The sequence below is a fragment of the Podarcis tiliguerta genome (assembly GCF_965153285.1).
Source record: "Podarcis tiliguerta genome assembly, chromosome: 9".
NCBI classification, from domain to species: Eukaryota; Metazoa; Chordata; class Lepidosauria; order Squamata; family Lacertidae; genus Podarcis; species Podarcis tiliguerta.
Window position 1 is genome coordinate 49,162,406 of NC_139542.1, and position 27,303 is coordinate 49,189,708.

At 40.6% G+C, this 27,303-nt stretch overlaps 1 protein-coding gene across 4 annotated transcripts in view; it reads right to left on the bottom strand.

Moving 5' to 3' along the window:
- LOC310685490 (uncharacterized protein) overlaps positions 1 to 27,303 on the bottom strand; it is a 39,746-nt gene that overhangs the window by 9,069 nt on the left and 3,374 nt on the right. For all 4 annotated transcript variants that reach the window (XR_014515324.1, XM_083457711.1, XM_083457710.1 and 1 more), the window contains exons 2-25: positions 27,181 to 27,243; positions 26,249 to 26,368; positions 24,745 to 24,822; positions 24,569 to 24,664; positions 23,244 to 23,805; positions 22,414 to 22,613; positions 21,366 to 21,778; positions 19,913 to 20,067; positions 19,602 to 19,810; positions 17,125 to 17,264; positions 15,803 to 15,913; positions 13,318 to 13,476; positions 12,779 to 12,902; positions 11,499 to 11,708; positions 9,083 to 9,954; positions 7,908 to 8,047; positions 6,911 to 7,039; positions 5,440 to 5,771; positions 4,847 to 4,980; positions 3,325 to 3,453; positions 2,013 to 2,260; positions 1,486 to 1,654; positions 705 to 906; positions 403 to 533 (exon numbers count right to left, since the gene is read on the bottom strand). Coding sequence is in view for 3 of the 4 variants with exons in the window: in XM_083457711.1 (XP_083313837.1) it covers positions 403 to 533; positions 705 to 906; positions 1,486 to 1,654; positions 2,013 to 2,260; positions 3,325 to 3,453; positions 4,847 to 4,980; positions 5,440 to 5,771; positions 6,911 to 7,039; positions 7,908 to 8,047; positions 9,083 to 9,954; positions 11,499 to 11,708; positions 12,779 to 12,902; positions 13,318 to 13,476; positions 15,803 to 15,913; positions 17,125 to 17,264; positions 19,602 to 19,810; positions 19,913 to 20,067; positions 21,366 to 21,778; positions 22,414 to 22,613; positions 23,244 to 23,805; positions 24,569 to 24,664; positions 24,745 to 24,822; positions 26,249 to 26,368; positions 27,181 to 27,243 (5,126 nt within the window). In the remaining variant the exon portion in view is untranslated. The remainder of the gene's footprint in view (positions 1 to 402; positions 534 to 704; positions 907 to 1,485; positions 1,655 to 2,012; positions 2,261 to 3,324; positions 3,454 to 4,846; positions 4,981 to 5,439; positions 5,772 to 6,910; positions 7,040 to 7,907; positions 8,048 to 9,082; positions 9,955 to 11,498; positions 11,709 to 12,778; positions 12,903 to 13,317; positions 13,477 to 15,802; positions 15,914 to 17,124; positions 17,265 to 19,601; positions 19,811 to 19,912; positions 20,068 to 21,365; positions 21,779 to 22,413; positions 22,614 to 23,243; positions 23,806 to 24,568; positions 24,665 to 24,744; positions 24,823 to 26,248; positions 26,369 to 27,180; positions 27,244 to 27,303) is intronic.

The following is a 27,303-nucleotide window of genomic DNA, read 5'->3' on the forward strand; positions in this document are numbered from 1 at the left end:
TTCCTTCATGCCCATGCCTGATCTGAAAGCACCCCACCTGCCTGATTTCCAATTTCAGACATCGTGATATATCGGAATATCCCCTTGTTTAGCTGCTGATTTTGAAGACTAGATATCGCTCCACCCTAGTCTGGTTTTTTTGTATACCTAAAATCGTTTACTTATTTGGGGCTTATTTTGTTCAAAAAATTGCTTTTCAGAGGTAATTATAAAATTTCTAAAAAGCAGGGAGTCCGTGGCTTGGCTTTTGAAAAATAGGGGGTCCTCAGTAATTAGCTAACTGGGAACCACTGGTCTAGTCAATTCATGTCATACTGATATTAATAGCTGATGGTGACTATTCCGTTCAATGTGGCAAAAATAACACACCCATATTATCTTCAATAGCTGTAAAGACATTACCTGTTCTCTGAAAGTCCAAGTAGAAGGCCTCCTTCCAGGATCTTATACTCGTTATTTGGGCAGGGAGTGATGTAAAGGCCAGTCTGCTTCCTTATGTACTTCTTTTTCAGGAGGTCATAAACTAAAAGAGTCTGGAATGGCATAAAAACATTTTTCGGTAAGGAAATATACGTGCAAATTATTTTCTTAACTGTCTCAGCTTTTTCTTACAAGGTTCTTTCTGAGCAGCCTCAGCTTTAAATGCCAATCACAAAAAAAAAAAACAACAACCAGTATTTACAGGACAGAGGTGCCTTCAATACCTGGAAAATGGGTCTCGGAGGATCTGCAAAAGAGGCCATCCCTTTGTCTGTAAGGACATAAAGTTTCATGTCTCTGACCAGAACTATATCCGTATTCTCTAGTAATCCCCTCTCCACTCTCACAGCATTGTGTTTACACTTTGATTTCATGATGTTCCACACTGTTATGACCCCTGGACTTGTGTTTCTGCACATGGCATACCTTGGGAAATATTGAAATGAATAGCCTTGTTATTGATATACAGCAAAGGTTGTGCAAATGTTGTTATTTCTGTGCTGGTAAAGAGTGTGGATAGGAATAATGGGAAAGAAATGAAAAGAAGGGTGTCCCTAGAGAAAAGAATTTTCATATCCTCCATGGTACTTTTCTCTGCGCTTGGTCAGCAGTGCAAAAGAAACCAATATATACAGATTCTTTTTGTTTTGCTTTTCTTGATGGAGAACTGGAATTAATTTCACACAGAATTTCCCCATGTCGTTGTGTCCCCCCCCCCCCCGCAGCCACTTTTTAGCATACAACAGCCCTGCCTATAGTAATGCACATATTTTAGAAGCTCTTCAGGGATCAAGTACCTTAGATATCGGCTATCACTGGAACACAACAACTCTGTCTTTTTCATTTAAATCTCTGCATTTTCCTGACTACTTTTGAAAAACTGGCTACTTTCAAAACCTACTTTTGAAAAGTGCATAGCCAGAATTTTAAAAAATGATGTTTGTCAAGTACAATATTTAAAACAGTAACTAACACATTTTTAGGAGAGCCGTGGGTCTTTCTTACCTAGGATAGTTCTCCATTGTTAGAATATCACGAATGCCATTTGTTTTCTTGGCTTTACTTGCAGTGACTGTCAATGACTGGTCATTGATCTTGGAAGCCAAATTCCAAGATTGAAGATAATTGTCTCCATCACAGAATGTTAAACAGTACCGAAGGTCAGAGCACACACCTACATATTTATCATAATTTAGAAGAACCATTAGTCATAAAACCTCAACATTGCATAATAAAACTCTAATCATGTTACTAGAAAAACATGGGTTGTCTAAACCTATGAAACTCACAGCTTTTTCAATGAGCCACATGCTGTAGGTTCCCTACTCGTGGCATATATACTGCCTTCAATATACAGATACACTCTGTATTTAGAATTCCTGATAACCTTATTTGGAGTTATGTGCTGGTGAAGTCCTCACTGAGAATTCTTATAATTTTATATTTTCCCCTTGTTTTGATTGTACTAAAGTGCATGTTTCTCTTGCGGCTTTTTCTATAGAGGTTTTGAACTTCCCATAGAAGTTACTTACCACCGGCTGGCACTGAAGGAAACTTCACCAAGTGCTTGTGGTCTTCAGATTCCAGGTTCCACGACACTATTTCAGTGGTATTGGTGTTTGGGATGGGGCTGAAGGCCAGCAGGTGAGAGCCCAAATGATTCACAGCAAAAATGTGAATATAATCATTGCAGCATCCCTTCAGATTGTGAGCATAGGCAAAAGTGTGGACGTTGTAGAGCTCTATATGCACAATCTCACGCTGTTTCATGAAGGGACACCTGGAATGAAAAAGCTAATATGGGTGGGTTGTGTTGTGTGACATAAGTATTGTGATTTCTGGCTCTCTAAAAAGCAGTAATGAATGGAGAGTGAAGGAAAACTTATGCTCAAGGACAGTAGTGATGTGAAAAGTATGTTAATGTATCTATGATAAACAGAGAATCCAGGATGGCATTAAGCAAATTATGGTACTTACTTCTCTTACTTCATGTAAAATAGAACCAATAGTTACCTACTCCAAAGGGTCAATAAACTATATCTTCAATGTTATAAATTAGAAGTGAGAATTAGTAGTGGTAGTACTAAAAAAGAGGCTGCAATGTGGCAGGTTTCAAACAGAGGTTTTCAAGCTTTGTCCTAATAAGCCTCCTGAAGTTATAAATATATATATTCAAGGCTTTGCAAGATTAAGTTAAGAAAGAACTCTGTGATATTCACATTCATCTCAGGTATAAGCGGGGGTAAAGGGGACCCCTGACCATTAGGTCCAGTCGTGGCCGACTCTGGGGTTGCGCCGCTCATCTCGCTTTATTGGCCAAGGGAGCTGGCGTACAGCTTCCAGGTCATATGGCCAGCATGACTAAGCTGCTTCTGGTGAACCAGAGCAGCACACGGAAACACTGTTTACCTTCCTGCCAGAGTGGTACCTATTTATCTACTTGCACTTTGATGTGCTTTCAAACTGCTAGGTTGGCAGGAGCAGGGACCGAGCAATGGGAGCTCACCCCTTCGTGGGGATTCGAACCGCCAACCTTCTGATCATATAATCAAAGGTAAATATTTTAAAAGGAGAGGCATCATAGGTTCACAAAGGAAATTAGACAGGGTGAGGCCACCCTAACCCTATCACTTTTTTTGGTCAATTGCCCCTGCTTTCTTCATCCTGAGGCTGAAATCCTATACTCATTTGGGAGCAAATCCCATTTAATTCAACAGGGCTTACCTGTGTAGACATATAAAGTTTTGATGTGCGGGTATGAGTGATTTTATACCATATTACCGGAATGGTCAACTGATAGTCAGTTGAAAGAGGGTAGAAAAAGTTGTTCTTTCCAAGTACTACCTGAAGATCACTAGGAAGTATTCCTTAGTTACAGCAACATCCTCAGCAGCTGCCACTGGTTCTTGGCTTTTCAGCTTAGCAACTACTTTCCCCTTTTTGCCACTAAAGACCATGGCTTCACTTCCACTCCTGCAAAAGAGAGGAGAGAGATTTACGGAAGCCACAATGTTACAGAATCAAGACCACACAGGCAATGATCATCCTCAAAGCCACATTTTGTTTACAATAATGACCATGCGAATCTCTAAAAGAAGCAATGTTGATTTTACATCCAAATCCACCAAGAAGAAAAGATACAAATAAAACCCTAGCTTCTGAGGCATGCTGCTGTTCTCCTTTTCAGAAATTATTAAACCCAGGAAACATTAATTTTCTAAAGACATACATGTTTATCTTTCTCAAGTCTGACTGGGCCTAAAACCAGCGGGTTTATCCAATGGGTGTTCCATTCATGCAAGATCTCCCCCTTGTGTAATGCAACTTCCCCTCCCCTGCACCATTTGCCCCCCCCCAATCCCTGTTCTGCAACCCTCTGAATTTGGGAGGATGAAGTGGGGAGCGGGGCAGTTTCAACACAAAAGGGATTACTTTGCACAAAAGGGATGACTTTGTCAGCTACAACCCAGTTTCTCTACTAATGTATTCACAGGAAAATATTTCTCTACAACAGAGATCTTCCTTGTAATAGCCACATATCTATGGCAAAGCATAAGATCATTAAAAGAGCTTGCTGGATCAGGCCAATGGCCTACCTAGTCCAACATCCTGTTTTCGCAGTGGCCAACCAGATGCCTGTGAGAAATTGTATAGCTTAATTGCATAGGAAGATGCACCAACTTGTGAATGTTCTTGCCCCAACTTCTGGGGACTTAGGTTAATTTCTCTTTAGCCCCTGTTTCAGACCATTTCCAAAACTACATTCCCCTGTTAAGTAATTAGGAATGTGGAGGGAGACATGTAGTTTGAGACTGAAACATTAAGGCAGCTGTTTAGGCCGCAAACTCAGTCAGCATGTCCAATGGCCAGGAATGATAGGAGTTGTAGTCCAAAACTAGGTGTGAGGGGTACCAGGTGGAAAGATTGCATGAAGGCATTGTGGTACTGATGGGGAGAAATAGCGAGAATATTGTGTTGGAGAGCATAGGGCTGGATTCCACCAAGCTAGTGCACTAGCAAAAGCCAGTGCAAGGACTTTGGATAGCGTAATGCTTTCTTCTCCTAAATTCCCCCCATGCCTTTCCCAAATCCACTCTGGAGAGTTTGGAGAATCCGCTGAACAGTGTGTGAAGAAGGAGAGGGGAGGTTGTTCCATTTAGCAAACAGAAATGTCTTTGTTGCCTGAATTATTGTATTTGTGCGATGTTTAGTTCCACCCATATAGAATACATTAAAGTAGTGACTAAACAGTTTTGTAGTTGATCTGCAAGGCTTTTCTTTATGAAAGATTTCTCAAATGCATAGGGTCTTTCTATAGAGAGGAGTTTACTATTTATTTTAATACAATAAATTACATTCTACTAACCTAAAGGCACACAGAACATAATCTTTTACTGAATTTTTGGATACCAAAATGGAATTAGTCTTGCAGATAGGCTCTTCCTCTGTAGAAAGGTATACCTCATGGAGCAACTGACAGGAATGAGCAAGATCAAAAACCTGAAATATAATATAGTATGGAAATGAATTGGTTTGAGATGGCTGCTGACCACTTTGTATCTGAGCCCAAATTGTAAAATCACCAAGAAAAGTAACTGTAAGAAGTGGTTATGTAAGGCCACTTGGAATACAATTAAAGGCTTGAATCCTGTATCTCTTTCTTCTGATCCCAGCATCAGTATAAAAATATCTGTTAATGTCTGCTGATCTACATAAGATCTGATTCAAAGGTTAGTAATCCTTAAGTCTTGTTTGCTTTATTATCAATTACATTTATAGTTTCCCCATAACTAAGATTCATGGGGTGACTAACAGTTCCAAACAAAGACTTAAATTCAATACAATACCAATGAACTAACAGCACAAAAATCTAGCAAAACACAACCAACCACGTCAGTGCACAGAACATAATTCTACCCACTGTCATAGATGTGATTTTTTAACAAAACAACACCTCACCTTAACCATGTGGCTGCCATTAAAAAACACCAGTAAGAGGTGCCCATTCATTGCAGATGTTAGTATTGGAGTACCAACAAACTCGCCAGTTGCATATACCACTTTTTCCAGGGAAAGATCCCAGATTTTAATGGTGCTTTTGTCAGACACAGCCACCAGTCTGTTCTCCAGACACACTGAAATTGCACTGATATTATTCCCAACTCCATGCAGAGTGAAGACAGCTTTGCCGACCCTCAAATCCCACAATTTCAGAGTTCCATCACTGGAGACTGTTGCAACAGTGAGTTCTTCCTGAGTTTCTCCAATTGCTACAATTCTGTCCAAGTGGCCTATGGATCCATGGGAGTAAAATGTTAGAATTCACTCTGGGGAAAAGCAGCTTCAGTAGCATCAGTTAGAACCTTCCTGTGAAACTCAGATAAATGGGTAGCAGTTCATCATCATTTATTAATTTATACCACTTACTTGTCAAAATGGTTTCTTAGCAGTTTAGAAAACTGATTCTAAGAAGTTTTTTATGGCAGAGGCTGGATGGTTAGCTGTCATGGATGCTTTAGTTGAGATTCTTGCATTTCAGGGGGTTGGACTAGATGACCCTTGGGGTCCCTTCCAACTCTACAATTCTATGATAATTAAAGCACACACTAAAACAATTCCATCAAACCATTAAAATAAGCATCCAGTTAATACAATAAAGAAACCCATTAAAACAACATAATAATTAAAAAGAGAACATAAACTATATTTAGGAATAATTACCATAATAACTTAAATGTAAGTACATATCACCATGATGGAGGGCTGGGGAAGACTGTGCTAGGCTGATCATCATGCTTGCTTGTTCAGCCTACAGTCCGGGTCCTAACTGTTGATGGGCAATTTCAAGGGCTCTGTTTTCCCTTCTTTTAGATCTCTATTTTTAAATCTGACTTGGACTGGACAGACCTTCAAACAGAAGACATCCTTCAAACAGAGGACTGCCCTCTGTAGAATAGGACACATGACCACCCTACGCATTATCAAGCCCATAATCACTTAGCCCAGAATATGTCTCATGCTACCTGAGCACAATATCATGAAACGTTCTAAATCTTTCTAAGTGGGGGTTACTTTCTAAATGAGGATGGGCACCATCTTGTATTTTGCCTCAGGCAGCAAAATGTCAGCAAACAGGCAGAGCGGCCAAAACACAAGTTATAAGAAACAATGTGATTATTTTCTCTCTCTATCCAAACCATAAGGAAAGGTCTGATTGCTTTTCTAGTGGTGCAGAAGGGACTGAATGGTAAGAATTATAGATGCAACGCTAAAATGATATACATAGGGAATAGACATCAAGCAAAGGTTGCTAGAAACTTCGTAACTTCTGGTCTTTAGCAAAATCTTGCAAAGGGCTTAGAGGGCTTAGAACTTCAGCACTGATTCGCCATTAAAAGGTTTCTAAAAGATTAATATTATTCTCCCTTACCTCTCAAAAGGTCGCAGAGAAGTCTACCAGGTTCTATAAGGCAGGCTGTTGAAGGTAGAAGAACAGGAATAGAAGATTTCTGACATTGGGACAAAAGAGCTGGCAGATAGGGATATTTTTTGGGATCACCTGAACCAACACAATATAATGTATGTTAGTCATTCAATGAGCTGATTTTAAAACTGTAATAAATATGACATGGGTTTGTTTATTTTTACCCTGTTGCCCTGAATTCTGCATTATTTCAAATGTTTTAAAATGCATGGCCATCCAGGTCTCTTTCTCTCTGACCCTCAGAAGTCTCCTTAGGCCACAATCCTCACTGTGTGTGTTTCACACCTCTACTGTTTTTTGCCTGACTGGAATGTGTCCTTGAACTCTGAAAATGAGTCAGTCTTCCCTGGATGGAGTACAGAGAGGAGTGTGGGGGTGTGTAGAAACTAGACTACAAAGCTAAAATTTACATTTGTTGTTCTGCCCACTTTTGCCTCTGGCCCCATTCCTCAGAAGGGAATGTAGTCCTTAGACTGAAAAAGGTTCCCAGCCCTCAATTACATTCTTACATTTGCCTCCAGTATTCCTTTCTGCCTCCGGTCATGACTAATCCTCCGGGAAACTTGTAAGTATAGTTTGGTTCTGCCAGGGCCATCGCGTCCCATTTCGCCGCTTGAGGCAAAACAGGAAGTGCCACCCTGTCCTGTGGACATGGAATCAGCGATGATTTTGGGTGAGATCTCATGTGCCCCCAAAGATTCTAGTGCAAATTTGGCTCCAGTGGCAGAGAGGGTGGGAGATTTGCAGGGGAACCACGTTAGGGGTTTCCACTGCCTGAGGCAGTGGCCTCACTTTGCCAAATGGCTGGCCCGGCCCTGGGTTTTGTCTTGGATGCTTAAGTCCCAGTAGTGACTAATAATGGTTGGAGCTCAAAACAAAATATCAAAAATATAGAAAACGCAAAATACTTGCTGAAAAATCTAAATCTCACAATTTTCAGTACCTGGGGCCACTGGTTTATCTGCTGCAATGATACGATGAAGGCGGCCTATAAGCTGTGAAGCCATCTGACAAGGGTCTTGTAGTAAAACTTTCTTGGATAACTTGAGCGCTTCACTTAATAAAGTTAAGTCACGTATAGTCCTGTGGAGGAGGCAAGGCGGCAGGAATCACATCACATTTGAGTTTCCTTGCTCTAATATCAATAAAACACTAGAGGGGTTTTTACAGAGAAGTGGTTTTCACAGTGAAACATTGTGGGACTCAACTATTTATTGTTAAGAAACGAAAGGCCAGCTGAGGGGCAGGGTGGAAACTAAACTCATAATAACTTGATTAGCATGTAACTAGAATCTTTATTTGAATGTAGCTTTGATTGTTAAACAAAATGGATTGCTGAACAGTGCTATAAACAATGGAAGTGGTTTGGAAGATAGAGCAATATGTGCCCACCTTTCAGCTAGCCTGCTGCCCTTAGGTGGGATGAAGATCAATTTACCTGTGTTAAAGTAAGTAAACACGTTGAAAGCAGGATCATATCACTTTTAAGCAGTCCTGACTTCACTCAAAGAATACTGAGAACTAGTTTTTAAAGTGCTGAGAGTTGTTAGGAGACCCCTATTTTCCTGTCAAAGTTACAGTTCCCAGAGTTCAATGGGAAGAGGGGTTGGCTGTAAACTATCCTGAAAATTATAGTTTTGTGAGGGGAAGAAGGGTCTCTTAACAACTCTCAGCACTCTTAACAAACCAGAATTCTTCGGGATAAGCTGTGACTGGTAGAATCTACACACATATTTTTAAAAAGCCTGTGATAATCCCTTTTTAAAAAAATACATTGAATTTGGCATAGCTCACTGTTGCCATCTAGTGTCACATTTGTATATTGCACTTTACAACACATTTAAAGTGTTTTATTTGCAGCTGTATAGCTGGGTCCACTGTTAAAAATGGTATCAAACTGCTCTAAATGTATAGTGCAGATGAGGCCTAAGAGTCAATGGCCATCACATAGAAAAATGGTGTGCACCATTTTGTCTTTCACCTGAGGCAGTCAAATCTCTTGGCCAGGCCCTACTATCATACCAGATTAATTGATTACAGGCTGTAAGTATGAGGGTTTGTGATTAAGTAAAATAAGCTCTAGACATTCACAGTTGTGTTCTACTGCTGTAAGCCTACCTGTCTGCATCGATAGCTGCTCTTAGATCCGCTTCAATGCTGATAACTGATGAAGCCCAGGCTTTGTATAAGAGAAACTCATAATTAAAGAGACATTCTTTGATTAAGGCAGTAATGTTCTTAGATTTGATGAGGTGATACGGAGCCCCAAGGAGCTTACGAACATTAAAGGTGTAGCTGATCTTGGACTCTTTTTCTAAAGTCCAGGCCAAAGGTTGAAATGCAGACATTTCAATGAGTTTATGTGGAATTCTACCCAGGTAATAATCTGCAAAGGTGGCATGCAGCGATGCCTGGGAATCCTGTGTTCTGAGATATCTGTCCATGCAGACATGTCTCAGAGATGTATGAGCCCAATTAAAAACATAAGTGTGGTCAGTTCTTTGCTCTTTCAGGTGGTCTCCAAAATCATCCAAAAGTTTCAACCACAGCACTAGCGGGAATGCTGAAATTGAGACTTTTTGGAATTTAGCTACTTCCTTAATAACCACTTCATCCGTTGACATAAGGTGGAGCAGCTCTTCCTGAGTAATACCATTTCTTGAAAGTGTGGTATAAGCTGCCATCTTTTTTACAACTTGTTCTCCGTGGGATTTTTCCATTCTGTTCAGTGTCCATGAATACAGATCAGGTATATTTTGAGGAAGACACACCTCTGCCTCTGGGGTGAAAGATGTCCATAAACAGGACTCCTTATAGGCACAGTGTACAAAGAGTGGTACTGGGCAGGCTGTGCATGCTTCCATTAGGCGATCATGCTGTTGCTGGGGAAGTCTTCGGCAATCCTTTTCTAACCAGGAGCTGATCATCTCACTGATTTCTCCAAATGTCAAAGGAGGTATTTGTAAAATATTCTCTTTCGCTGTTATTTTCTGAGGAAAAGAAGCATATCTCAATTATCATATCAGAGGCAGATTTAGAGCACTTGCAGCATTGAAACTATGATGTAGTGAATGCGCAAAACAGTAGGCAAAAGATAGGGGAGGACAAAATTTTGGCCTCCCACAGGGTGCTGCTGAAATTTGAAAGACCAAAGTCTGCCCCTGATCACATTGTCTCCAGACCTGATTGAGTTGGTGTCATTTTGCCAGCCTAATACAAGACAGCCTATTTACCGTAAAATATAAGAACCGAAAAAGGATTTAATATCACTGGATTTCTGCACTTCTTCATCCAATAACCAGATCTGTGGGGCAGATAACTATACCTATAAATCTCTGCCAGGATTCTACAGGTTGGATCTTCAAGTTTTGAATCAAGACTCAGGGTTAATACTAAATACCTGTGGGGCAGTTTGACTATAAAAGATAGGTGGCATGTTCTCTTTTAGACTAGACAGATCCGAGAGGGACTGGAGCAAAATCTGACACTCTCCTGGGTCTTATCTTTCTTGACTCACATCTGATATCAGGAAAGGGCTACAAAACACAGACGTAACTGACCTTGGAATTATGGCATAGACGTAGAATGAAATGGCTGCCTTAAATGCAGGGATTTTTGATACTGGTCTTTTTTGGACTTTCCAAGGATGGAGAAAAAAACCCGCATTTAAAGGGGGAAAGGTACAGGACGACACTGGGATAGGGGAAGTGCCATATAGATGCCGCTCTGTCAATGTAGAGACAGGCTAGTGCGAATCCACATTTTGCTCCAGTGTGGAAAAACCCATAGAGGAAAAAGTGTATACACACCAAGAAAGTTAAACAGAACAGTTTGTATATGGGCAAAGAAAGTAAGCTTTTACAAGCTAAAGTCTCTTCAGGGTCTGCTGTTGCTTTGGGGTGAGTGTTGTCTAGCACTCTCTTACCTATACCTTCCTATTCGCCCTGGGCTCCTTTGAGAGGAAAGGTAGAATATAAATTCAGTAAATAAATTACTCAAGCTTTAAATAAACAGATACCACAAAAGCACCATAGGCTTGATCCAATGGGTCACTGTGGGTACAGCAACACTCACATTTAGAAAGGTCTGCATAGCGCACAACAGAGTCAGGATCCACTCTGAGGCCTAAGCCCATGAGCACTCAATATGCTAGTCTATTATTACATGGAATGGGAGGTCTGGTTACAAGTTTCATATCCCCAGCCAACTTACCTCTTCCACTTCCTCAAGGAAAGCAAAATTAGGGCATGACTCTCAGTTTCCCCTAAGGATACGGGGTGGGGCACAATGTTCTAAGCCCTATGTGGGAATCCATGAGCATTTGTTCTCATGGTTGATTGGATCAAGGCCCTTAAGGTTGCAATCCTGTACACACCTATGTGGGACTTAGACCCATTGATTTCAACAGGACTTTCTTTCAAGGATAGGATGTGCTGAAAGTGTCCAGTACTGACCCTACCAAACTGCCCTGGATTTTCCCACTGTTTGAGAAAGTGTGGAATGAAAAAAACAACTGAATAAAGTATCGCTTTACCTCCAGTTTTTTGAAGCATGAAAAACTTGATTCGGTGCACGTGGAAACAATAAAATACACATTCTTTGGTAATTCAGGAGGTATCCAAGGAAAATCTGCAACATGTTCCTCTGATAATTCATCTATGCCATCCAGACATATTAGAAGTGGTTTGTCTTGTGTGGCAGACTCCAGTAATGAGAGAAACTCTTCCACCAATCCTTCAAAATCCTTTTTGAGAAAGATAGCAAACATTTTAGCCAGTCCCAAGTAGCTATGGCTACTGTGTTGGGTCACAGGAACAGAGTTGCCTGAAAATTCTGTTCAACGTTTTTCAGCTAATCAACGTAATTTGCATTCATTGTTATCCTTTAGCTGAAATATCCCAGAAGGTTGTTACCTTTTCCAGATAAACCTTTTTCTTCAATAAATGTTGCAGAAGTTCTTCGTAGAGGAACAGATGCTTCAAAATTACATGTCCCAGAGAGCCCTGTGATATGTTTCCACAAAAGTTCATAGTCCTTATTCATTTTTGCTGCTATAATCAAATCAAGCACATCTTCAAACTTTTGAAACACTGTTTTCAGCTAAAAGCTATGTATAAAAATGTGTATTTTAGGGTATATTTGTGAAAATATATGTATGGAAACAATTTGAATTTTCATGCATTTACTAAAATTCACAGGTTGATGTGGAAATGTGACAAAACAGACTTACGAATGAACACATAAGAAACTGATATGGCGTGGAAATAAACCAATCTATTCATTCCTAGGTAAGAATGATTATTATTATTATTAAAGACTATGATTGAGTAAGGAGAGGAAATGAAATGTCAGCTCAGCAAAAATAATGGATACCAAGGGATTCCTAATGGCTTGCAGAATATTAAAAAGGTGTTGGCAATAGAAATTGTGGGAAATCTGTCTTAACTTTGGAGATGTTCTCTGACATGTGTTGGCTGTAGACATGCAACACATTACAGTGTTTGATAATGCAGTGATGGAGATGTGCCCCAGGATCCCCTTTGTTTTCCCATGTTGAACTGATTATGAGCACTGTCAGCTGTAATAGCACTGGTCCTTTGCTGAAAAGTGTTTCTTGGTTTCTGACCTTTCATTATCTGAGCAGCACCGTCAGCATTATGCTTGAGCTATTTTGTCATCTTCCACTCTTAACTTTTATTTCTTGCTGAATCATGTGGAGGGGAAAGTGTGTGCATGTAGGTGCTGCTGCCGTAAAAATGCAACAGTATAATTTTTCCTTTGAGCCTTAAAAAGAAGGAAAATTTAATTCGTTACCTTGGATAAATTAACCGAGACCTTGTAGATAGAAGCTATCTGGTAGCAAAGACTGAAGAGAGTCAGTCGGATATTTCTGCTTTCACCAGTAACACCAATAAATCGAATTACAACTCTGAGGTTCCTGAATGAAAAGGGGGGGAAAGCAAATAAAATAAAATAGCTTTTTACCTTGCTTATGAAAATGTTTTCTTTTTAATACATGTGTTAAATCAATGTATGTGTGCCGTTACTGTATCATCTAGTTGAAGGTGGACTTAACGTTGTGAACAGTGAATGTTGGGCTCAGAGTAAAATATGCAAATATAAAGGTATTAATTTAGTTTATATATTGTTATCAATATGGAATAATTTTACATTTCACAGAATTCACAGCACTCTGTGATACCAGCTAAGACAAATCAAAGGGAGCAAATATGGTAGCTAGTAAGCAACAGTTGGGAGCTGGATATGGGTAACACTGGGTTTATCTCTATTATCTTTATTCAAGAACTTTTATCTATGTTCCAAGTATCTGTGAATCTGCAAGAGGCCCTTACCCAGATATCCAGCTAGGAGCCAAAGAAGCGGCTTTTGCTATGACGGCAGTTTTCCCGCATCCAGTCTCTCCACAAATTACAACTAGCTTTCTGTTCAAGGATGCAAGGCGATTCTTCAGTTTGCACAAAAACATTTCTCTTCCTATTAGAGATTTAACCCTGTTTTGAGAGGGGAAAACAAAACACTATTTGTGTTTAGTCACCACTGAGTACTGGCTAAGACTGACGCTGTGCACACACCATACCTTTAAAACACATTTAAAGCTCATATTCCCCCACGAAGAATCCTGAGAACTGCAGCTTCTTGAGGATGCTGAGAATTGTAGCTCTGGGAGGGGTAAACTACATTTAATATTATTCTCAGGTGTGAGCGGGCAGGGGAATGTGCTTTGGATGTGCTTTAAAGGTGTGGTGTGTATGCAGCCTAAAATCCTATATCAACGTATCTGAGGGCTACAAGTAAGTGGCCCAGCACTCCTAGGAGGTGCTTGGAGGATGACTTATTTTTATTCCTCCAGCAAGGGGCAGAAAGTGAATTAGGGTTACCCATTTGTAGCAAAAATAAATAAATAATTTTTTCTCAATCTAGAATCATTCATGCTCTTCCACAACATGCTACTTTCAATCTAGATTTAGTCAATCCAGATAGATCCATCCTGCTGTTCACAAAGGATGGTATGATTACTTGATAACATGTTTGACAACTCTCTCCTTCGTTATCAGTGCCTTTTCCTTCACTACATGTCCCAGGTGAATGAATAAGGAAGTGAGTGAACAGGTTTCTCAAGAAAGACAAGAGCTGAACAGTAAGCTCTTGCAGTACTTTAGGATGCTGGCTTGGATAGTGATGCATGTGGTGGGGCTTAGTACCTCCTACTGACACCAAAGCCACAACAGTTTACCTGGACAGGGATGAGGCAGGATGGGACTGAGTTCAGGGCCACAGGGATGCACCAGCAGGAGAGCTGAACTGCTGCCAACCCCACAAGTGCACCCATACAGACCTGATCTCCCTGCTGCCTGTCCCAACCCAGCCTGGTTGTTATGTAGCAACAACAGCAATGTCAGGAGAGTAATTCTGCCCTAACACACGTGCTGCTGCTGGCTGGCTGCCCCTGTGGATATGTAATGTGGGGCAGTAGATTTTACTACAGTGTTTTAGCTATTTAGCTCCTCCTATGCTCAGCCTGCATGTTTCCGGACAATATACAAATACTCATGAAGAGAGATCTGCAATAGTGTGGCAAAAAAGAAAAACAAATCTAAGATGAATTCAGTGTGCGCTACCCAAGTGTGTGCACCACTGGCTTGCCATGGGTGACAAGAGGCTGACACATGCCAACTGACAACCATGATTTTCAGGGGCTGAAATGAACCTGTGAATAGGCAGCCACCACAGCTAATGTAAAGTTTTATAGACTGGTTCTATAACTCCTTTCGCAAGGATGGAACAAAGCCCCAGACAATGAGGATCCAGGGGCCAACATGATGCTATATTTTGGGTATCATGCCAGACCGGTGCTAGTTGCCACCACTGAGATTGCTGTGTTGTGGAGTAGTGCCATTCTAGGGATAGGGGACCAAGTGATGGCCGAGACCTTTTGGAGCCACGGCTTTGGTCCTGTATACCTTAAGGAGTATCTCCACCCCACCGTTCAGCCCAGACACTGAGATCCAGCTCTGAGGGCCTTCTGGAGGTTCACTCATTGAGAGAAGTGAGGTTACAAGGAACCAGGCAGAGGGGCTTCTTGGCAGCTGCGCCTGCTCTTTGGAATGCCTTCCCATCAGATGCAAAGGAAATAAACAACTACCTGACTTTTAAAAAACATATGAATGCAGCCGCAGATAGGGAAGTTTTTAATGTTTGATATTTTACTGTGTTTGATGTTTTAATTAGCTGGAAACCGCTCAGAGTTGCTGGGGCAACCTAGTCATATGGGTGGCATATAAATAAATTGTTTGAAGATGACAATGATGATTGAAGAAAATCCAAGTGGTGCACTTTTTGGTGGTAAAATTTCAATAGTAGAACTGAATATTTGATAATATGCTGTCCATTAATGGTACTTTTAAATCCACCTTCCCCAGAGTGGATTGTCTCACCCTGCCTAATGAGCTGACCCTTCAAGCGCACTGGAAAACCTTATATTAGGTATCTAATATGCCCCTTTGGTGGCATGTTGTTAGCAGAGAAGTGCTTTGTTTACAAGAGTACAACTTTTATTTCTCAAACATGTCTATGTTCTGGTAAGAGGCAGGGGTGTGGGTGTGAGTAGGAATTGGTATCATTTAATTTTCCTTCATATATGCTCTTGTTGAATGACTAGAATGCTGCCCAAATGAATGGGTGGGTCAGGTTTTTACTTCAATAGAGGCTGCTAATAAGATTGTTCTTAAACCACAACTATCATATCAACTCTTCAACTGTTCTCCATCATGAAGCCTGGCTAAAGTAAATTAAGCAACCAAACATCACCAAACTCACAAGGCCTGACAGTGCTGGATATGTTCCAGAACCTCATCGTCATGATCAGTTTCAAAAACTTGCTTTCTTCGCTTAGGTAGCATTTCTTGAATATCCTTCAAATGGATTGTTCTGGACAAATGAAAACATGGAGGGGAAAAGTTTTAATCCACATTTCAACATTGTGTATAGGTTACAGTGACTTTTGGACAGTGTTATTTATTTTCTTCCATTCATATCCCAGCTAGATGCCACCACACATGTAGTTGTTGACAACCACGTGAGGATGTGGCAAAACTTAGTTCCTTTTATGAATGTCCAAATATGAGGATATACACGGGAGAATGCTGGTGATTATTTAATCACAATTTCCAGCATTCAGAAGTGACAAACAAGGAAAAAAACTATCCTTATAAAGACATGCACAAAATGTGCTTGTGGTGTCAACATTCTTATACGATTGTTGGCAACCACATGGCAAGGGTTAGCCAATGTGATGTCCTCCAGACAAGTGACTAAAACAGCTTTATTTTCTCAGCAGTGCCAAGAATTACCTCCTCCTGATTTAGATGCACACACACACTTCACACAGTATTAAGTGCCACTGAGTACCCATCTTCAAGCCCTTATGCCCACTTACTAGAAATGGCATTTTGGAAAGACTTCACCTGAAGTCTAAAATGCAACTTTGGACCACTGGATCCTGCTCCCTAACCATTTCCACTGACCCTCCTAGCATTGTGCCTGCATGGGTGGCAATTCTTAGAGAAGGTCTGTCTGCACTTTTTTTTTTTTTTACAAGGAAACCAAACCATACTATATTTCTTGAATTTGCTCCACAAAATATGTGAAAGTACAAGAGGGTTGGGGTTTTTGTTTGTTTGTTTTGTTTTTGGCTTTCTTCAGTCATGCACATCCTGCCTCTACTAGAGACCAATGAGATAACTTTGGTAAGTTATAAGTACTGTATGATGGAGAGTTACCCCCTGTAACTACAGGTCTTCCCAGGTATATTATCTCTGAAAATGAAATTCCATTCTTAGCTATAATGTCAATAGCCATACAGGCCTATTCTCATGAATCTGTCAAATCCTCTTTGAAGCCACCTAAGTTACTGTCCATCTCTTCCTCTTGTGGTAATTACTTCCGTAATTAATGTGAGGAAGTGAAACAGAGCAAACAATACATCAGAAATTTTCAACTGTCATATTTTTTAGGCTTTGATTATTTAAGGTGCCATGGGAAAACTACTTCTATATTGAAGTATAATGGAACGAACCTTTACTATTAAGTTATGTATACATTATGAAGTGCTTCACCAAAGAAGCAGTTATGTGGCTGACCTGTTGAAGTGATTGATGACAATTTTCTGAAAGTCATTGCAAAGGCACTCAAGGTAGTAAGCATGGGACCTGTTGGTGGTGGGGCTGATGCCATCTCTTCCCCAGTTAATGCTCTTTCTGTAGATATTTGTGTGACGAAGCTGTAAAGACAAGCCTATAATGTTGGCATCATCAACCACCCAAGCAAGCAAACAGCTGACTGAACAATACTGAAGAGGATAACTGTTTGAATCAGAGAAGTTTTGAATGTTAAACGGAGTCTTTGTGCCAGAGTAAGATCAACTTATGGGACGCGGGCGGCGCTGTGGTTTAAACCACAGAGCCTAGGACTTGCCGATCAGAAGGTTGGCAGCTCGAATCCCCGCAACAGGGTGAGCTCCTGTTGCTCGGTCCCTGCTCCTGCCAACCTAGCAGTTTGAAAGCACGTCAAAGTGCATGTAGATAAATAAGTACCACACCGGCGGGAAGGTCAACGGAGTTTCCATGCGCTGCTCTGGTTCGCCAGAATGCTGGCCACATGACCCGGAAGCTGTAAGCCGGCTCCCTCGGCCAATAAAGCGAGATGAGCACCACAACCCCAGAATCGGCCATGACTGGATCTAATGGTCAGGGGTCCCTTTACCTTTACCTTTAAGATCAACTTAAACCTGCTTAATCTTTTTGTAGTGTAAGTTCTTCATACTTATAGCTCAGGCCCTCCAAGTGTCCCTATTTTCTAGGGAAATCCCTGACTTAGAGAAGCTGTCTTGGTTTCTGATTTGATCCCAGAATGTCCCACATTTCCTTAGGATGTTCCCATTTTCAATGGAGATATGGTGGAGGGTATGGAATTATCTGACCCTCGAGCCGTCTGAAGGGAATCCTCTACAGGTTTTTTTTTAATGTTTCATGTTTTATTATGTTTTTATATATGTTGGAAGCTGCCTAGAGTGGCTGGGGCAACCCAGTAAGATGTGTGGGGTATAAATTGTAAAATTATCGTTATGGAATGGGACGTCCCTATTTTCATTGGAGAAATGTTGGAGGGTATGTTAGGTTATGTCCCCGGGCATATTTTATAGGAATAAGTTTCATTTAAACAGTACTGTTTCATTAGGAACATGGACATCCAGTGTTTAGAATGCAGTATGAGATTTTGAGTAAGACACATCTAGCTGATGTTATTTCTTTAAGGACAAATTGTATGCAAAATAATAATACACGTTTCATTGACTATAGTTTATTTCAGCCTAGCAAATGGAGATGTTTCTTTCAAGCTTTATTGTGTTGTAACAGTGCAATGTTCTGGTCTGACATCGCACAGAGACATGCTGGGAAAGGAATCAATGAAGACCTTTCCTTTGAAAATAGTAAGCCATTTCTGTCAATAGCATAGTTTGAAGCTCATGCTGAGAAATGCAAATAAATGAAAATGGTGCTTCCTATTCGATTCCTTCTAGTGTGTTTGGGGTTAGAGTGTAGGTATATATATAAAAGATGAAGCAATGATATTTATTTTGTCAGGTTTTACCTGTTCATTAAAGGCTCTACTTTGCTTCCATCATTTTCAGGTCTAGAGCATGCCACAAGAAAGTCAGAGACTAATGCTAAGCAGGTGGCAATAAAGATAGGAAGAGGAACAAAGCTTTAAAAAGTGCATATTGTGGGATAACTGAGAAAGATTACAAATTCAGATAACAGGGTTAAAATAAATTAAAATCGAGGCCAAAAGTGTTGGGGGGGGCAGGGGGAGGTGGTGAAAATGTATATAAAAGTACTTAGAAATGGTTTCTGAAAAAGGTCTGAATTGGTTTACTGAAAGCAGGCAGAGTATACACTTGCAGATCATTATGTAGAATGCAGTGGTAGACAGAGTGGGAAATGTTTTCTTCATTTCCTCATGGATATTGTGGACAGCTTAAGAAAAAAATATTTCTTAAGTGGTGTTCAATACATTTTGCCCGAAGCAACTGCACTGCACAGTTCAAGATAGAGACCCCACGATTCCCTTTGCTATGTTATAGAGCAGGGTGGGTAATCTCAGGCTAGGGGGCCAAATACAGCCCTCCAGGCCTATTGATCTGGCCCTAAGAAATTTCCCCAGGCCACACTCACTGGTTCTACTGCACCCCCCACCCCCAAGTGTTTTGCCTGGCTGGAATGTGCCTTTGCACTCTGGTGATTCCTCTTGTATGTCTGGATGCAGGATAGAGAGAGATGTGTGTAGAAATTTGCCTACTGTACAAAGGCAAATTTTACACCTGTTGCCCGGGTCCCACCCACCACTGGCCTATGTCCCTAGAAGGGAATATTGCCCTTGCACTGGAAAGGGCTTTCCACCCTTGTTACAGAGGATGATGTGGTACAAATATGATATCCCATGATATGTCATCAGGACATCTTGAGATATCTTCAACCAGAATATCCATTGAGATGCTTCTATAGATAGCCCAGGCCCTATGTGGCTACAACTACCAATGATGTTCTGAGCAACCTACCCTAGAGTGAATGCTTTTCACAAAGTTCTGATGTGCTTCATACGTTGTCTTGTTGATCTCTGGTCTTAGTGGGTGAACGTCAATATATTTTGGTGCATGGGGACTTGACAGACTGGACTGCAGATCTGTGATGTCTCTTTTGAAGCAGTGACAGTGATCCTCACACTTTCCCTGGACCTGGAATCCTTGATCCACTTCTTGTTGCAAAACTTGCAAAACAGAAATAATTCTATTTAAACTACTCAAATAAGCCACCACCCATATAATGAAGCAAAACAACACCCTGGTCATATATTGGATACCTTCCTCACCTGTTCTGAGCAATGTGGTGGCAGCTTCTTGTCCAAGAGCAACTGCAGCATATTCTTGAAATATCTTGTGCAGTTTCTGAAAAGACGCCAACCATTTGTTCTTCGCTTGTTGCCTGCGAGTAGGATCATTGCTGAGGATATCTTGGTACACTGTGCTGTGCAGACAACATGGAATGCATGAACCGTGAGAAACAGGCTAAAAACAAAGAAATGTACAATTGCCCTTGCACTGGAGGTACAAATGTACATCTTCAAAATGTACAATTCGCCAGCTCCGTGAAATGCTGAAGAGTAGCCCCACAGACATGTTCCATTCGCAAGTGAGTTTTGGATGGTTGAAAGGAAGATGGGAGCACAAGTCAACAGATCAATGATACAAAATGCCCATGATACACAGAGCATAGTTATTCATAGCACAGGACAGTGTCTCCATTTTATGGGAAGAAAGTTAGGAGAATCCGCAAATAAACTCACAATCCAGTGCCTAATTTCACCTCATTTTTATTATGGTCTCCATAAGCTTCCAAAAACAAATGGGGAAAAACAATGCGATTTTTCTAGAAAAAGAGGTGCTGGAACTTACCATGAGCACCTCCTTTGTTCTCTTATAATGGCAATGGCACCCACCTAAGAGGTGATGGAACTGAGTTCCAGCAAGTTCTGGCTGAGAAAAAGCCCTGGGGAGCAGTAGCCAGCACAATTAAGAAAAGATGTCTCTGTCCCTCCATGATTCCCTCCTATGATTCAAGCACTGGCTTTTAGCAGATGAAACAGCAGATATTTCTGGCATAGAACGACTGTCTCTGGATGTAATATTCATGGAAGAAAGTGACGAGAATACATATTTGCACGAGGAACTGTTTGGGTTCATTTCAATCTCAAACCAAACTGCAGTAGACATAGTCAACACTATGGACTATGGACTAGAGCTCAATAAAGGCTCATCCATACTTTCCGTTAAATCCAGACCTAGTTCCATTTTCAATTTGGTCTTGTGCCAAATTTTTGCCTCGGATTTTACTCCAGGACAGGCCCCTGAAAACCAGTTCTTTCCCATTCATTCTCGTAGTCTGCTGTTCAGATTGTCTCCACCTCCCACTCATGGCAGCTGGGTTGAGCAATGACATTCATTTCCCCCCACAGCGGGCATCTTTATACTAGACTCAAACATTCAGACCTGCACACAACCAAAGCACCAGCAACTGTGAGGGGGGAATGAGTCTGCACATTGGTTTCCTTTTTCATGTTAAACTCCTTTTGCTGGCCGGCAATAGCCAATTGAAGTAAATGGCATGCAAACCTCTGTCGCAGTACTGGAAAGGGAATTTGTTTACAAACAGAGCAAAATGGACACCAAATGCCAGGGAAGGTACACAACAGTTGTCCCAACGCCTGTAGGTTTTTGCCAAGCTTCTGTAATTTAATAATAACAACAATAATGACAATAACTAACCAAATAGGTTGAAGTCTGTAAACTGCAGGGATGTAGTTTTCATCCAACCTGTACCAGCAATCCAGAAGTTGAAGTTCTCTCTCATATTCAGCTACAGTCTTTTGGGTGAGGAGAGAAGCATTAGAAAACTCCTGCCCATTTGAATTAATCATTTCATATTCCTTCTTGCTGTTTGTCTCAGCTTCAGGTTCTTCTGTTGAGACACTAGGGCTCAGGGCATATTGATTAATATCACCTTGGATTTCATTCTTTTTATCTACTAGAGTTTCTTCCCTCAAACCACTAGACAAACTGTGCTTTGACTTTTTGGTACTCAGCTTCATTTGTTCAATTGTGGCTTTGATCGCCTTTAAATCTTCCTTGGCTATTACTGCTGGGAGAGAGGGGTCGTCATGCTTTTGCCCAATAAAAACCTGAAACAGAAAACCAAAGAAGAGAAAATTGGCTTACAATGGAACCAATAAAGCCTTGGTGCATTTGTTTTGTGAAGCCAGTGGCATCCCGCAGCTACTTCAACCCGAGGTATGACTGTGGTGCATAAGAATAACCTAATGAACTGAGGCAGCAGAATAGTAACCTAATGAACTGACTGCTACTAGGGGTGATCCAGATACAGGGGTGTAGTTAGCTGCTCCGGCACCCGGAGTGGGGGGGGGGGAGCAGGGCAAGCTGCCCACGGTGAGCTGTCCATGGAGTCCGCCTGGCAGATGCAAGCCCCACACTGCCGTTTTGGGCAACATGGGGCCCCGAGCCACCGCATCACTCCCAGGAGAGACGTGTGGCTTGGGTGCGCTGCAGGCCAGGCCCTGTGATAAGTGCCACCCCCTGCGGTGTGCCATTTGTCACCCCCTCAGGGATGACACCCGGGGTGAACTGCACCCCACACACCCCTTATACATCCCTGTCCAGATATATCCATTTTTGTTTTGATATGGACTCCCCTCTTTCTTCCATCCAATGACTTATGAAATGGAAAAACTAGGCCCTGAAATGGCATTTAAAAAACCCTCAGTGTGCTTAACGTATTGCAAATTCCATCTGGACTTACAACAAACATTTGGAATCCAAGCTGCTGGCATTTCCTTAATGTCTTCATATGTAGGGAAGCCATGTTGTGATCATTAGTGAAGCCATCTTTTATCCCCCACCTCAGGTCCACCATCCGGAAGTCGTAGCCTCTCTCTTTACAGTATTTGTACAGCCAAGGAAATGACTTTTCCATTAATGCATTTCGTTCTACTTCAGAATCTGATTAAGATAATAAAGCAAGCATATTACCTAAATCAATTTGTTGATTAAAAGCAACATTTTTAGAACACGTGGAGATATAGAAGCAGCTGGCAGACTTTCAGTATATGATTTATAGGCTCACTGCCTATAAATGTAAAAATAAAGTGCTTATTTGAATTGAAAGGGGACCGGGTTCTGGACTCTAGCACCACTAGTTATAATGACTTTTAGGAGCACGATTTATTTCACAGGCAATTGTAAATTCTCAGCACACACTTTTCAGATTAACTTGCTATGCAATATTTGGTGTATTTTTTTTTTGTTCTTTTGAACACTTACATTTGCAAAAAAAAAAGCAGAAAACTGCACAAGCAAATTACATTAAAATTTTCTATTATGTGATTTGCTTGTGTTGTTTTCTGGTTTTGTGCAAATCTGAGGGATGAAACAAATAAACTAAAAAAGTATAGTTCAAGAGCACTCCAGAAATAGTTATCGGCATGGCTGGAAAAGCAATGAAAACACTGAGGAGATAGTAGGTGAGGAAAGTGACAATTTACCTATCCACCCCAAAACACCAGCTTATACCACAATAAATCTGTTAGTCTTAAGATTTTTAACACAAAATTCTGGTGCTTTTGGTTGTACCTTGATAGCCTCCACAGATATAGATCATGAAGATTTTCCTTTTGGATAAACACAGAGAATTGATTTGTCCTCTAATGGCAGCTCTGTTTGTATTGCCATCTGAAGACTTGCATGGATAGCATCTGGTTTCATTAGTTATTCCCTGGTCTTGAAGCAAACGAGCACTAAAGGTTTTTACTTTTTCAGTCTGGGTTTTCAGGTGAGGTAGACTGGATGATGAGGATCCACAGACAGCGGCTCTGTCTGCTTTATCTTCTGAACTATTTACATCTGATAACATTAGAGAACCTGATAACACACTTCTCGATAAATCCATTATCCTTCTGTTAATTTTCTTTTCATCAGTTGTCTTGGTGTTTTCTGAATGGTGGGTTTCTTCACTTGTTTGCCGTTGGAGGAGCCATTTGTTTGTATACGTTGATTTCTGGGTTTCTGTTTCTTTGTGTCTAGAAATTACAACTTTTTCAATCAATTCAGTAGTTTTATCCCCATCCAGTGACTCATTTGAGCAAACACTAAAACTTGAATAGTGGCATTTCATCTGATTTATGTTTGCCTCCGGCTAAAAACAAATAAATGAACAAGCCCATAATTAATTAGATAGCCTTTATAAACTGCCATTTTAATTGCATATATACTGTTGAGCATGCATTTCTCTTTATCTCATATACACACAAAATGCCTGTTGACTTCTGCAGTAGTAGTACATATAAGAGATGCAAGATTGGAAAAGGAGGCTAAAATCATGCTTTGTTGATTTTTAGACTACCTAAATTTGAAATGCTTCACATTACACCAGGGTTAGCAGACATGAAGCCCTCAGATGTTTGACTCCAACTCCCATCCGCCCCAGCCAGCATGAATAATGATCATGGATGATGAGAGTTGTAGGCCAACTTGTCCTCTGCAAGGATTTTGATCATACATGGACAGCAATGCATAGGGAAAGGAGAGACCAATACAATATCTGTTATTGGAATCACCTGGCACTGCAGAATAATATAGAAACATACTAGCGGAAGGCTGCAACAACTACACAGTATTGGGGATGCTGCACAGGTCAGCACAACCGCACACCAGGCTGTGCGGGTCCCCGCAGCGTCTCCTGACACCACACAGGAATGCCCTCCCATCAGATGTCAAACAACTATTTGACTTTTGGAAGATGCCTAAACAGCAGCCCTGTTCAGGGAAGTTTTATTGTGCTTTTAATATTTTGTTGGGAGCAGCCCAGACTGACTGGGGCAACCCAGTCAGATGGGCGGCATATAAATAACAAAATCCTTATCCATATAATTCTCATCATCTGGTGATTTCTGTCTTACCCTTAGAATAAACATCTCTGGGTTTCTCACATGTGATTGACTTTTATCCTCTGATGTGTGTCTCAAGCTTTTCGCAAAATGGAAAGACGTGCAGTGCTAGTGATAAACAAAGCAAATGTTAGGGACATTTTGTTTTCCACCCCTTTCAAAAAATTTAAAGGCAAGTAATTACCTACCTTTAAGTGTTTCCTCACTTGCATGTCTGTTTCTTCAGTTATTTTCATATACGGTACATGCCAATGACATTTTTGTTTCTAGAAGTAATTTAATAATATAATATAAAAATGGTAAATGAGGGAATTTACTGATGGTGAGGTAATACTTTTAATGACCGCTCTTCCCCTTACAGAGCTAATTTCTAGTGTAGTTTAACAATCAATGCCTATTCCCAAGGTACTTGGGGAATTGTAACTCTGTAAGGAGTTGGGGTCTCCTAAAACTCTCAGTACCCTTAACAAACTATACTTCCTAGAATCCTTTTGGGAAAGACATGGCTGCTTGAAGAGGTATGATACTGCTTTAAATGTGCAGTACAGATGTGGCCAGAGAGATGTAAATGGGCCAAAATTTGTGAATCTTTCAAGAATGTTTTGACCCTACAAAAGTTTCTTTTTAATGCCCCAAGGGTCCACATGAGAACATTGCTGATGAATATATACATCATGTGAAATTTTACTTGTAGTATCATAGACTTGTAGAGTTGGAAGGGACCACAAGGGCCAACAAGTCTACACCCTTCAACATTTCTCCGATGAAAATAGGGACGTCCCATTCCATAATGATAATTTTACTGTTCATACCCCACACATCTTACTGGGTTGCCCCAGCCACTCTAGGCAGCTTCCAACATATATAAAAACATAATAAAACACTAAACATTTAAAAAACCGAAAACCTTCCCTATACAAGTTTGCCTTCAGACGATTCGAGGGTTTGATAACTCCATACCCTCCAACATTTCTACAATGAAAACAGGGACATCCTAGGAAAAGTGGGACATTCCAGGACCAAATCAGAAACCGGGACGGCTTCTCTAAATCAGGGGTGTCCCTGGGAAATTGGGACACTTGGAGGGTCTGCTAGGCCAACCTCCTGCTATGCAGGAATCTTTTTGCCCTACATTGGGCTCAAACCCACTAAGAGTCTCATGCTCTAGCGACTGAACTATAGTGACGGTTCTGTTCACATAAATGGGAAGAAATATATTTTCTAACAGCGATTCATAGCTTCCCTGGGATGAATGATACTCATGCTGAAACCAGAGCTCCTAATAATTAATAGTAAGGTTAAAAGGTAAAGGTACCCCTGCCCGTACGGGCCAGTCTTGCCAGACTCTAGGGTTGTGCGCTCATCTCACTCTAGAGGCCGGGAGCCAGCGCTGTCTGCAGACACTTCCGGGTCACGTGGCCAGCGTGACAAGCTGCATCTGGCGAGCCAGCGCAGCACACGGAACACCGTAATAATTAATAGTACTTCTATTTAAAAAGCAGGAAAGTTATTGGTTCTCCTTTGATTTCAACTTCCTTTAAACATATGCTTGTATCAGTGTATGACAACAAGGCTTTTTTTTTGCATTTCCTAGGATTATGCTATTACTGTACTTAGGTTATTAAACCATTCATGCTTTGGGAATACACAACACCTCATTAACCTCACCATCAAGCCAGAACAGTAACTCACCCCAGTCCATTTTGAGCAAATATCTTTGCACACATATTTCTGTGAATGTGACATCTGTGGGGAGAAGAACAATTCTTGGAGGCTTCTAGAGTGTCCTCGGCTATGCAAATTACCGGAAGGCTAAAAAGAAAAATAAATGCATGTGGCAGGTTTGGTATAATCCCTTTCATTTCATTAATTTATTACATTTCTATACACTTCATCCAAAGATCTCAGGGCAGTTCCCAACATAAAAATACAAAAATACAAAATAAAAACAAAAATACAAATTAAATAATTAAATTAAATTAAATTAAAGCACTACCGTATATACTTTATTTGATTACCCAGCTATTCTTAATATTCCACAGGCTAACCGATGGTGTCTTCAGACTGACACTTTATTGTGGGAAGGTTTCAGTCGTATACTGGATGTTAGGTTTGTACAATTAAAGTGGATTTAAATGCTCTGTTGCCCTAGCACAACAAATCCACTTTAAAAGAAACCCAGATATTTTGCAGTATGGAAAGTGATGAGGAAATGTATTTAAAAATGTGGGATGTACGAAGGATAAATGGAAATATGTGTAAAGATCCTACAAAACAAATCAGGAAGTATACTCATAACTACCCCCACATAATCAAATCAAGAGGAATGCTTAATTAGATTGGGAAAAGTCTAACCACAACATATGCTTCGTGCAAGCAAGTCTGGATGAATGCTTAATTATTATTATTTTTAAAAAAGTCTGGATGAATGCTGAATAAATAGGTTGTCTGGAGGAGCATCAAGTTACATGCTAATCAACAGTGATAGAAATTTAGGTTGTGATTCCTAAAGAAACTTGATTAGGGAGTAAACCTCACTGACCACAGTGCAATTTACTTTCAAGTAAGCAGGGCTAGAACTCCACCACATATAATGAAAAGTGCATTATTGTTAAAATACTTACAGTCACAATATTATCCAATCGTCTTTTATGAATTGAAGGTAAAACAATTGTTTCTTTGTCACCCTGTAGGAAATACAGCATAAAATTTTGCTGTGCCTCAATTTTGCAAACTACGCATTCAGC